General features: G+C 37.1%; 1 protein-coding gene across 3 annotated transcripts in view; it reads left to right on the forward strand.

Moving 5' to 3' along the window:
• The window catches only part of LOC121524976 (poly [ADP-ribose] polymerase tankyrase-1-like), a 140159-nt gene extending 130377 nt beyond the window's left edge, over positions 1 to 9782 (forward strand). For all 3 annotated transcript variants that reach the window (XM_041810632.1, XM_041810635.1, XM_041810634.1), the window contains 5 exons: positions 1219 to 1293; positions 1514 to 1619; positions 2799 to 2985; positions 6653 to 6809; positions 7104 to 9782. In XM_041810632.1, the coding sequence (XP_041666566.1) occupies positions 1219 to 1293; positions 1514 to 1619; positions 2799 to 2985; positions 6653 to 6809; positions 7104 to 7190 (612 nt within the window). In that variant the 3' untranslated portion in view covers positions 7191 to 9782. The remainder of the gene's footprint in view (positions 1 to 1218; positions 1294 to 1513; positions 1620 to 2798; positions 2986 to 6652; positions 6810 to 7103) is intronic.
• Positions 9783 to 13326: the final 3544 nt, after the last annotated feature.

Below are 13326 nucleotides of genomic sequence, written 5' to 3' on the forward strand. Positions count from 1 at the left end.
ATCCAACACTATTGTTAAGTTCATGAACTTTACTGATAAACCACAAAACTCTAGATTAAAATTTCAAAGTTCTGTTATCACGTCAACATATCTGTCTGTATTCATATTCTGCTCCATTTCCCTTGCCTGTCCTCATAAGCCCTCTCTTCTACTCTTTCTCTCTCTTTCTCTCTGTACTGTGAGTCTTCAGAACAGATCTTTTTTTCCACAAGTAGGTTTTTCTCTTCTTTTTTTTGGGGGGGGGGGGGGGGTTGATTAAGATTATCCAGGCTGCCTACCAAACCTCAAAGTAACATCTGATAAAAACTGGTCATTGTTTACAAGTTTTAGATGCAACTCCAGATGTTAAACACTGTGAACACAACAGTTTTATTTGTAATTTGAGTAATCTGACAACTCTGACAGTCTTTTAATATGAACTGTAATATAGGAGTCAGCTTTTAGCTACAGTCTGCAATGAATCCTTGTTTCATGTTTTGATAAAAAAAAAATTAAATATTCTTTGTTTTTCAGAAAAAAATTCTATTGTGAGTTATAGGGCTGTCAAACAATTGAACATTTTTAGATCAATTTTTGTACTGTCTTAAAATAAGAGTAATTGACTTCCTGTTTGGATACAGATGTTCTTTTATTTTGAAAGAAATAAAGTATCTTAGGGTAGAGTGTAGATTATATCGTTAATTTAGCTTGAGAAAAAGGAGCTTTTTATGGATTGAATGGGAAATAAGGGAAAAGTTAAGAAGGTAAGTGTTTGATATCACAGGGTGCAGGTCAGGATGCCTTTCAACTGAGCTGTCTGAGTTTGTTTTAAAATGAAATGAGACCTTAAGGAACAGTTGTGTATTTGCTTTACACCACTGCAGGCCATTTGCAGTAACTTAACCAAACTGTCCTGAAAGGGGCAATAAAGCATGTGATAAATCATGATTTTAAAAATTTTATGCATTAATTGTGGACTTTAATCATTGTTAAGCATTAATGCTGATGGCCCTATTGAGAGACAAAGACAGGTAATCTAAATTTGAATTGTTCTTAATATAAATAACCCCATAAGCTGTCAGGGTAAAAAATGACTCATCACTCAGTCAGGCTGCCCAGAGACAGAGCAAAAAGCATTTCATAAGCACATTATATCACTAAGTTTTCTATTTTAGGCTTTAAGTTATTTGAATGTGTCTAATTCAGAATGTCCTGTGTTTTATTTTTGCTCCTCTTCAGCTTCAGAGCACCATCAGAGAACATCGTGATGGAGGCAATGCAGGTGGAGTCTTCAGCCGCTACAATATTATCAAGGTGTGTACTCAACACACAATCATTCTGTAGACACAGGGTCCATACTTCTCTATTAATGACCACATATCATCAATACAAATATTCAACAATCTGTGCAGTTTAACTTTGGTGTTGTTGACTTCTGCAAATATGCTTTTATATTACATTCACAACACATACTTCTCTCTTTTACCCCTCCTCCCATCCCTTTGTTTCTTCTCTCCTCCCTGTAACTTCACAGATTCAGAAGGTTGTAAATAAGAAGCTACGGGAGAGATATGCTCACAGACAAAAAGAAATTGCCGATGAAAATCACAACCATCACAATGAGCGAATGCTCTTTCATGGTAAATTTATATACTACAGACTAGAACAGCAGCAAGTTGTTTTGTCAGATGATTTAAGTGTCCTTTTTGCTTTACTGTTACCTGATTTTGCTGTTTGAATTTGGGAGCAAATGTGGTGTATTCTGTAGGACGTGTTCACAATGTTTGTCTTAACCTAACCATTAACCAGCAGATAAAGGTGTTTGGAGATATATCATAGCTTGATCATTTTTTTTACCTTCTGTTACCAGCTGGGTTACTGGTTTAATGTGTTTACCATTGTGGTTTAGTAATCTTACTCTCTTGCTTATTACCTGCATTTAGCACTTTGAAATGGGATGCAAAATGCTGCACATGGCAACTTCCATTTCAGGGAATGAGGCTGAAAAAGACTAGAGCTGTGAAAATAAATTGAAATCTGGCTTTCACAAAGTCAGGGATTTACTTCATGGGATCAGGTTGAACGTGGGGACAGTTTCCCATTCATTTTAAGCGAAACCCTTCCTGTAGTTTCAGTCACTTCCTTTTAGTTGACTAGAGTCAAACATTGCTTGGACCACTGCTTTAGGGTTCAACCGTTTGTGCACTCTGAGATTAACTCCACTTTGTACTGCAATGTTTCCACTCTTGCAGCCTGACTGTGAGCTTGACTGAATCTCATTAATCTTCAATGTCGCCTCTCAACCACACAGTTTTGTCAGGACACAACCCTCAGGACTGCAGCCGTCTGCTGTTTCTTTAAACAGTGCAGAGTAGAAAACCCCAGGAAGTCGTCTGGCTTTGTGATACATGAAATGATGCGTCTGGCACTAACAATCATTGTGTGTTCAAAGTCTCTTAGATCATGGATTTCCCAGAATAACACTTATTCAAACAGTTTGGGGAGCTTTCTACCCTGTCTTCATTCTTTCTGCTTTGGCGCTTTATTTATTTGTGCTTCCATGTCTGAGGAAAGGAGCCATTTAGGCATTTATGAAAGGAGGGTTGTACTAACTGAATGAAGACATTCTGTGGAGGCTTTTAATACCACATCTATTTCAACTACAGTAATGCTCCCTGTTTTTTGTCAAAAACAAATAAAGATGTGTTTGGAGGAGATACCTAATGTCTAAAGAGAAATGTATCTTATCTCAAAACAGTCTTTGTCTTGATGTTGCTGTGAGATGGTCTGAACATAAATTTGTCTTTTACCACCCCAAGGTTCCCCCTTCATTAATGCCATCATCCATAAGGGCTTTGATGAGCGGCATGCCTACATTGGTGGCATGTTTGGTGCTGGGATCTATTTTGCAGAAAACTCCTCCAAAAGCAATCAGTACGTGTATGGGATTGGTGGAGGCACAGGATGTCCCACACACAAAGACCGCTCCTGCTATGTGTGCCACAGGTGAGATGTCTTATTGGCTTAAAATACAGTAAACGTTCTTTCTTTGCCATTTTGAAATGTTTCCTTTTCTTTTATGTTCAGTTCCACCTAAATGAAAGGAAACAGTATCCCATTTCAACACCAAGAATAGCTACGTTTTTGTGCATTTTAAATCCATGCAATTGAATAATACATTTTACTTTGGGTACAACTTGACATTCACATTTTAAATGAGGCCTAGCATTAGTTCATGCAGGACAGAGTAGTTATATGTTTAACTGTGATCAGCTGATCCCACTTATCACCTCTCAGCTCCCACAGTCAATCACAGCTCTTTCTGTCAACACAGTGGTGTATTAAAATATGACATAGTTTTCACTAATCCCTGCTTGCATTAATGCACTATGCTGCCGCTGCTGCCAAAGCTTAACCTTCTCCACCCCAGCCTCCTCCTCTATAGCATTAAGCTTGTTGCACCCTCATATTCAGATTCATGCTACTGTAGATTAATTGCTTTTTAACTAATTTTATTGTATCTAATTTGCATTGTCATAAATGTATCTATCCATATGGGGGTTTCAAGCTATGTGCTCCCTGAAACGTCAAAGGATGACTAACCCAGGGAGCATCTTTAGAGCAGAGCCTTCTCCACCAAAATTGCTACAGCATAGTATTGCAATATTTTGTATGGTGATATATCGTATCGTCTCATCCACCAAGTATCGATTTTTTCCAGTTAATTGCTTAAATGAACTGAGGTCTATGAAATGGAAAAATAAAATCAATTGTTTGGACAATTGTTTGTCCAGCAATGTGGGCAGAGGTGACGGTTATAGAGCAGGTGAAAGTTAGTACAACAAATATGGCAGCACCAGGGGAAGGGCATTAGGGATGCAAGCAGGGCCCAAATGAGAAGGACATGACACATGGGGTTTGCAAGCAGTGCTACATGAAAATATATGGTATATATGGTACCTCAATACTCACTGTATTGCAAAATGTTTGAAATCGCAATAATATTGAATCATGACCCAAGAATCGTGATAAAATCGTATTTTGGGGCCACTAGTGATTCCCTTCCCCAATTTACACACAACTGCTGAGGCAGTTGCATGTAACTGCCTGCCTGAGGCAGTCGGAACAAATTTTGGGTCGTCTTGCCAAAGGACACAAAGAATATGTGACTGCAGGAGCTGGGGATTGAATCATAAGCCAGATCCCAAGTCTCTTATAGATCGGTCCTCAATCCTACGGATTCGCTCGAACCAGAAGTAGTTTCCGATCCGCCATCTTAAAGACCATGCCAAAGACCTTATGTGGTTTTAAGACCCAAGCCATAAGACCGAGGACTGAGATTTGAAGACTGATGAGCAAAGACACATGAGAGCAGGCTTCCCGGAACTCTGTTTACTCAAAGACATGCCCCCTTATTGGATATCACTCTCTGATTGGACGCTGCTACACAGTGGATGTCAGTGAAACTTCACAGCACCAGCAGAGATAAATAATGAAGGAGAAACCGAGTTTATATCAGACGATGAACGAACCCAACGGACTCTAAACAGAATAGAAACATCAGAAGTTTTAAAAGGCTCATTAACTGGTTGGGATTTAAAAGAAGTGTTTGAAATAAGCATTTATAGTGAAATACTGAGAATACATTTAATAAAATCAATAAAAAAGAGTGAATCAGTATGGAGTTAAATATTTGATTTGTTTTCGGATTCACCTTCAAACATAAACCATGTTAAAAGCTCATAAAATCAGAAGATCCAGATATAAATCTTCTCTTTCCCCCCAAACACCTGACATCATTTAGAGGTTTTTTTCTACATTCAGTTGGTCAGTGTTAATTTAGTCAAAAGGTAGTCGTGGAAAGTTGAGCCATGTTTTGTCTGTCTGATTTGGTCCAAATTTAGCCTAATAATAGTCGTTTAAAATATGACCATATTACAGCCACGTCTTTATAGAGACATCTTTTCAACAACATGAAAATCTTTTAACCTTTCACTTTTCTATTAAATCTGCACGTTTTTTAGACAGAGTGGAGATGTTTTTTTTAATGTCTTTACAACTAATATTTGCTGGGTGGGTTAGTAGTCTATTTAGTAGTTATTTCTGTTTATTAGATTATGAAGAGAATTAAAGTCAGACAGCAGCAGTATATCAGGAAGAAACACGATTTAAATCATCCCAGGGTAAATAACGTTTCAGTCTGATCGTTAGTGAGCGTCAGGTTTGATCATTAGCCTTCACACTGAATAATTAGGATAATAAATAATTTTATAATATAGCATTTGCTGGTAAAAAAGTGTCTGCATGTTTTCTATATAATGCAGATTTCTCTTCACGCAGGTGTTTTCTGATACACACTGAGACTAAACACTATAAATGTGGAGATTAGAATAAATACAGGACAAATTTACGCAGACACAATCAGCTGTTTATGCCTCCTGACAGCTGATTGACGATCAGGCGGCACCGGCATCATAAACTGATGTCGCTTCAAGTGCATAGGGAAGGATGTCCCATGGACCGTTAATTGTCGGCCTTATGGCTTCAGTCGTCTTCGTCGATTCCTCGGTCTTTCCGTGAGTCTCTGGTGGGTGGGACTAGCCATATAACAAAAGAAGTGAGACACACCCCACAACTTTGCGATTGCGGGACAACCAACTTTACCTACAGAGCCACAGTCGTCCACTTAACTAAAGGCTGTGACATATAAAACAGAAAAAACCTAAATGTTACCCATCCCTAACTATTAACATAAAATGCAAAGCCATTAAAAACGGTACAAATCCATTTTGCTGTCTTTTTTTTTTTTTGTAAAAAAAGAAAATCTATAATAAGCACAACCAATATCAGCAGGTCAGACCAGAAAAAAAATTGAATCAGTGTTCCACTATTTCAAAGACTACTTCCCCTGAAACATAACCCAAAAAAAGCAGAACGTACCTGTTTTTTGGATGTTTGCTTCACAGCTTCACCAATACCTTAAAAAATGGACAGATATGCTGCTATTGGAGGTGTTCCAAAGCTCCGGATTACTTTTTAGAAATTTGCATTATTTCCTGCAACTGATGATCCAATTTCATGACTACTTGTGTGGAAGTTTGTAGCCGGGAAAAAAAAAAAGAACCATTAATTTTTGAATAGGGCAGCAATTAGACTAAAATATTTACCAAATTAAGTTTTAGAAAACATAAACAGACCTAAAGTTGAAAGAGTTTGGAATCACTGTAATGCATGTCGTAAAAGATTGGATTATTGGTGTGGGCAGAAGTCTGTGCTCCCCGAGGCCTCTGTAGTTATGTTGAATAGAATTTAAACACAGGTGGGTAAAAAAAAGGAATTAGCCTTTCATCAGCTAAATAGATAAAAAGTTGTATTATTGCAGAAGAGTAAGAAAATCTTTTTAGTCACACAGCAGGGAAATTTAAAGTGTTTACAACACCAAAGGTGATTGTATTACTGAAGAGGGAGAAAAAGAGATCTAATGAAGTGGACAGACTTTACAGTTTAACTGCCATTAAAAAGCCAATGAAAATGAAAGTTTCCAGACTTGTGCACTCTCCTTTACGCAGTGTGAATTAATGAGCCTGTTACTGACAGAGCCATCCTCTTCTGTCAGACTGTCCTGTATAGAGTTGTGCATTTTCTCCAGCCTTATTCTGTATTTGCATCTTAGGCAGATGCTGTTCTGCAGAGTGACACTGGGGAAATCGTTTCTTCAGTTCAGTGCAATGAAAATGGCCCATGCCCCTCCAGGACATCACTCAGTCATAGGAAGACCCAGTGTCAACGGACTGGCGTACGCGGAGTACGTCATCTACAGAGGGGAGCAGGTCAGTGCGCACACACTTTTGTTTTATGATCATAAGTTTGGGATAAATGCAAAATACCAAATAAGTAGGTGTAACTGTACCAGTTTCTCATGTAAATTTTCTATTTTTCTAGAAAAAATCATTAAATAATTGGAATAACTCAAACACATTTCACTCTAGAGAATGCAATAAACTTTGAATTAAAAAAAGACTACTAATAAATCAATATTTACCATCTGTTTCACTTTTTCAAATAAAGTGCATGTGCATATAAATTTGTCACAACATAATTGTTTACCTCCCATTTGTCTTCAGGCTTACCCAGAATACTTGATCACCTATCAAATTGTGAAGCCGGAGAGTTTGGCCACGCCAGCCGCCACCTCAGAGCAGAAGTCCTAGAAATCACATATGGATTTAAAGAGAGCCAGGCGGCAATTGAACTTGAGCAAGTCGCTTAAGGGGACTAGATTCAAACTAAACAGCATTTCAACCCTCAGACTCAAAACTTAAGTCCCCAGAGCTGAACTTGAGTTTGGAGGAATTGAAGAATCAACACAGCATTAGTCTGATAAGCCTCAGAAATTAAATGTGAAATGTGTTAACACAGAAGAAGCAAAGAGAAAGAAAGCAGTGAGAGCAGGACGGTGACGTAAAAAAGCAAACAGCTCAGTTTTTTGCTATTCCACTGCTTATGTTTTCTATTCCCATTCTGTTTTGGTTCATCATCATCAAGCACAACAAAACAACATCCTGAGGCCACTTTCAGAAACTACAGTTGTGCTGAGAGAAGAGAAATCCAGCACATTTTATGTTACAGCTTGTCATATCCACACAATCAGGGTTCTTATAAACAAAACACGGTTCTGTTTCCTCAGATCTTCTCCGGTGAAAACAAAGACAAAATTATCAAACAAGTGTGAAGAGGGAGAAGTGAAACATATTTTTTGCACAAATAGCCAGGTGTCAATAAGCAGAAAACAGACAGGGGAACATAATGTACTACTGAGTACCATCTTTCCACTATATCAATGACTGGGACCATCTTGCTTATCCACCAGCTGATCTTGTTTAACAACTGTCAATGCAAAATCACAGTATTTTTTTTTAAAGGGGTTACTCTGTTTACATTTGGGGCAGAGCAGAGCAAAGCAGCAACCACCAACCTGTGCCTGAATGAGTCTGATGTGTTAATCAAGCCAGCATGACAAACAAACTGCTCTTTGGGCTTTTATCTTTGAAATGGAGTTAGTTTCCATCTTGTCAATACAAGTTTGATGATTAAGAAATAAATTCACCATACTTCAGAGTTGTGAAAGCTTCTGTTCAACACTGTTTGTCACTGTTAGGCTTTCATCTTGATTAATTTCCAGTATAGCTCCAAGTGTTAAATAATGTGTTTGCTGCTTGTTCCAGCTCAAGTCACATTGAAAAAACGTTTTCAGCTGAACTAGGAGGAGAGCAAGACTTTATATGTACTGTTATATGTACATTCAGTTGACTGATTTTTTTTTATATTTCTCATAAGCTGCACCTGCTTACTCAGATCTACTTTTAAAGCAGTGGCTGAATTTCAATGCAGAGAAATTTTGCTATGTTATGTCCCTTAACTGCAAATGAGTGTTGTATTCGCACTTTAAGTGTTTAGCAAAATAACTCAATACACAGATACAGAAATCAATAATATTTTAAACTAAGCTTTCGCTAGAAAAGGCACCAATTTCCTGCCTTTTGGAGACAAATGATGAGTTTGGGCATTATTCTCTGCTAAGCAGACACCTTTGTGTCACTGATGCATACCTTCATTTATTTGTTTTGTGCTTTAATGTGTCAGAGGGACCCACATATACCTTTATCATAGTTTACATGCACCTGCTGCCTTCTCCTCTTTTTCTTCATCTGTAACTGTTGCTGCCACCTAGTGTTGAAAGAAGAAGTTAACACCATCTAGCTGCAGGCAACAAATGTGCTGTTAATAACAGAGGGATTTATGTTGGATTCATTCTGCAAAATACTATTTATTTGTATTTTTCTGAGGCATTATCCATTTTGGTTTCATTCCCTACATTGTCTCATTTTGTTCCCATAGTTTTTAGGTCACCTTTTGACTCCTGGGTTTACACAACTCTAACATAACAACAAATGTGAAAAATGAGAATAGTCACTGTATCATAGTGAGCCACGCAGCAGACTGAGCGCAGATTTTACAGTGCTGTTTTAAGGAACCAGTTGTCTGAAGGTTGTGCATAAAGATGAGCTAACAAACGCTTGCATTAACAATTTACTGTGACAAACTAACGTGTTACAAACCTCAGCACATAATCAACTGCTCACACTACCTTCTGTAAACTTAAACAGATGTTTTTTCTTTGACTGACCATGTCTGATGTTACTATATTTATTTACAGTTATTTTTTGACACTGTTTAGCTTGTGGGACCATACATTGGTTTAGTTTCTTTCACATCAGGTCAAGTCAAGTAGTGCTGAAAATCTGTTATGTTCTGTTAGCCTTGTGATTGGGGATGAAAATGGCCTTAGTTGCTGAGAATGAATACAGTGGCTTTAAATTCACACCAAGAACATCAGAGATTGGTAATAACTTTGAAAATGCTGTACTGACTTTTTTAATCCAGTCTTTGTTAAGATGACAGTGTTTGTTAATCAAACTCAGATTTCAGCTGATTTCCAGTAACATGGTGAAGATGATGTTGGTCTGAGCCTACTTGTAAAGGATCATTAAATCCATGTTGACTGTGACCTAATCCTAAATGACACCAGAGAGGAAAAGCAACATCTCACTATGACAAAACTTACTTTTTTAGAGAACATTTGCAAGCTTTTACTATTTTTCTCACTATTTTGCAGCCTACTCATTAAAAAAACAATCCATCAACAAGGAATGAGGAAAAAAGTGGGCCAAATTTCAGCTAGCTGTAAAATAAAATAATGGACAGAAACAGAAACAAAAAAATGTGACATACATAGAACAATTTATGACTAGGGCTGGGCATTAAATAGAAATTTAGATTAAAACACAATATGTCCTACTGCAATTTTCAAATTGCAGAAGGTGCAATATTTCTGTCAAAATGCCAGTTTAATACATTTTAAAGGCACAAATGTTTTGCTCTACACATCATGCAAACATTCAAGTGTTAATTTGTTGTAGAATTATTTGCAAAAATCCCACAGACTTGTTTTTATATGTTTCTTGTAAAAATAAATGAGAAAGGCATAAAATACAATTCATATCAAATGTGCAAAACAGTATTTGAAAGTTAAACAGTGTCGTGAGTGACACAGTTAGTGAGATATGGCCCCATGCAGTATTTGTTTTTAAGACTTATGATTTTACCTAGAGGGACATCCCTCTCTCACATATATCTATGATTGTTTACCTCACAAAGTAAAGCATTTCAATGTGTCTCAGTGTAGAAAGCTCTTGTTAGAACAACATACAACAGGTGAATGACAGAGTAAGTGTAAAGTCATTGTTTTCTGAAGACCAAGCAGAATGTTCTATTTTCTTGTTTTAACACGTTCAGAGTCAGCTCTGGGACAAAGGTTTCAGCTGAGGTGAGCTCTGTGAATACTGAGTAGATGGAGTTTATGGTGTCGACCTCATTAAGGTCACAGCACTGTATGATTTAATAGCAGGAAGCCTTGGGCGCTGTTATAAATAAGACTGTACATAAACTAACTCCAGATGGGCCTTTTAATGGCTCTTTTATGGATGGTTTGAGTTTCTTTTTTTCTTTGAAAGACTTTTCAAAGACTTTTTTTATGTGATATTTGAATTGTGTCAGAGCTGGTTTGTCTCTATTTATCTGTGACAAGGGCCACTCAGCCATCCTGCTGTAAATAGTTTGGAGAGGTGTGCGTGTGTGTATGCGTGCGTGTATTCAATCTGTCAATCCATGGTTCACCTTCAGACCTGCCTTCTACAAAAGCCACCAGTTTAATGAACACATTTCCTCTCAGTAATGTTTGACCTCCTGTTGTACAGACGGTTGTACAGAGCTGATGATCAGCTAACATGTGGAACACAAACTCATTCTTGTACAGAAGAAAATCCTTAATAAAACGAATTAACAAAGGTTCTTGTAGTCTTAGTCTTTCTTTAAGTTCAGTGAATCGTATCATAATGACTACTTAAAGGTCTTATACTACTTTGAATAAAAAGAAAACCTCCGTAAAATGAATTCAAAGTCAACTGAATCTCAAGCAACCACTATTATGACCATGAAGTTTAGTCAACATTTCTCTGAATCAGATTTAAGGGAAAAAAAAAAACTGTTTGTAGTCTGCAGTAAGCAAGACAATTAATTGGCCATTGGCCAAAACTAAAAATTATTCTCATTTGTAGTTTAACAATTGTTTATTGTATGGTCAACATATCGCTCCAAAAGAGATTGAAAAAATTATATTTAAAGTTACTTTTTAAAGATCTCAAAATAACATCCTTTTATACCCAGTAGTCAAAAACCTTGAGACTCTTGATGCCATAAATGATAAAAGAGAAGCAGCTTTTTGCAGTTAAACAATCAAAATGAATGTGAGCTAATAGTTTTTCAGTCATTTACTCACCTCAAAAAACCTTGCAGCTCATTAGCAGTACTCTGTCAAACTTTAAGGTGAATGTAGATCATTGTGGTCAAACTTTTTCTGTTTTCATGCAACAATTTAAGCAGCAGTTAGAAACTCTAAGTGCAGAATGTGTCCAGAAAATAAGATCTAACAGACCAAGATGTTTTGCCCCAGCAATAAAAGAATCAGGGGCATTCATTGTTTCATCTGAGATAATCTACTGTCTTAAACTCTAGTCCATCCTGCTTCACTTACTGTTCAATTAATTATCTGTTTTTGCTCACAGATGAATGACATTGAAGGTAACACAATTTGGCACTTCAGCCAGTCTAAAAACACTTCAATATATCGACTGAAACACTCATTTGGATGCTAAATCAAGAAGGTGAGAAAAGAACTAGATCATAAATAGGCCCATAAGAGAACAAACTGAACTGCTCTGTAGTCAATCTGACCACCAAAGACTGTTTTATTCTAAAACAAGGGTAACACTTGGTTCAGCTGTTACAAAGAAAGAATAAGATGTCAAGATTTGAAACAATGTCATCTTTGGAATCACTAATGAACATAAACACCATCCTACCTCTTAAACCAGTGGGCATATTAATAATTAGTTTAGCACCAAACTCAAGAGACCATCGATGTTTGACTTAAGAACAATACAAAAATAAAATAAGACTTTTGAATATTGTGCCTCAATCCTATAGGCCTATATCCCGCCAATGACCAGTGCATTATGATTTAAATGTAACAAAAGGATGAAACCTATTTAATTTTATCATTTTGTTTAAGGTTGATCTGAGTTTTAAAATAATGTCCATTTTGTATCAAGCTTAAGTTATAACCTATTTGTAGATTACTCTCAGTGATGTGGGTACACTCTGAATTTATGCTCCAAGTGACCCATTCAACAAAATAAAAACAGTCTATGTTACAGACAGCTTTTTTACATTTAGCACCCTTAGAAACAGGCCTTATGTACTTTTTAATTGATGCTTAACTTCTGCTGCTTGACTTCATGTAGTAAGGGTCGTCATGATGAGAGAAGCAACCTGAAAAAAAACTGCTAACGTCATTTGAGTTGCTAGATATCCCAGAGAGCCACGTAGAACCAAGTAAAACTACTGAATGATGATCGTACAAATTTAAACAGATTGCCTAGTAGTATTGGTGGACTCAGAGGGGTGAAAGGGGCAAAGTGGTGCCCTTATGTAAAAAAAAAAAAAGGATCCTCATAAAAGTGAAATAAAGTGCCCTCTCTGTTGCCTCTCAGTGGACAAAATTTGCAGACAAAAGTGCCCTCTTAAGTTCCCTCCAAATAGACAGAAAGTGACAGTATGTCTTGATTTCCTTTTAAATGGACAGTACATGATAAATTGTCCTGAAGGTGGCAGGGTGTCCTTTCAGGAAGAGACCACATGTCAAAGAGTGAAGAAAATAAATAACGTGCCATAAACTATTTGATATAAAGTTCATTTTAATGGCATCCCCCCATTAAGTATTTGTTATATCAGTGGTTAAATGGTTTGTAATTCCTTGTTTTTACTGAGGTGTAGTAGGTATAATCATACAAATAAAAAACTTTACATTTTGACCAGGATTTCTAACTATTTGACTATTGGAGAACTTGTAGTGCACTGGTGCCCCACTGCACAGCAGCTGCCATGTTTTTTGTTTGTTTGTTTGTTTTTTTATCATTTTCATTTTCAAATCATTTTTGCTCCAGTCCCTCAAACATCCTGAGTCTGCCACTGCCTATAGTATCCAAGGCACTGATCATCAACTGGCGGCCCGAGGGCCACATCAGGCCCCTCAAAGCTTCCTGTACGGCCCCCAAAAGATCATTAAACACATAAAAAGAGGTAATAAGGGGTAATAATTGGCAGGAAAGTGGCTTATAGTGGTTTATGAGTAACAAAATGGGCTAAAAGGACAAAACTTGGTTTTAA

Source organism: Cheilinus undulatus, linkage group 17 (genome assembly GCF_018320785.1).
Source record: "Cheilinus undulatus linkage group 17, ASM1832078v1, whole genome shotgun sequence".
Lineage (NCBI taxonomy): Eukaryota > Metazoa > Chordata > Actinopteri > Labriformes > Labridae > Cheilinus > Cheilinus undulatus.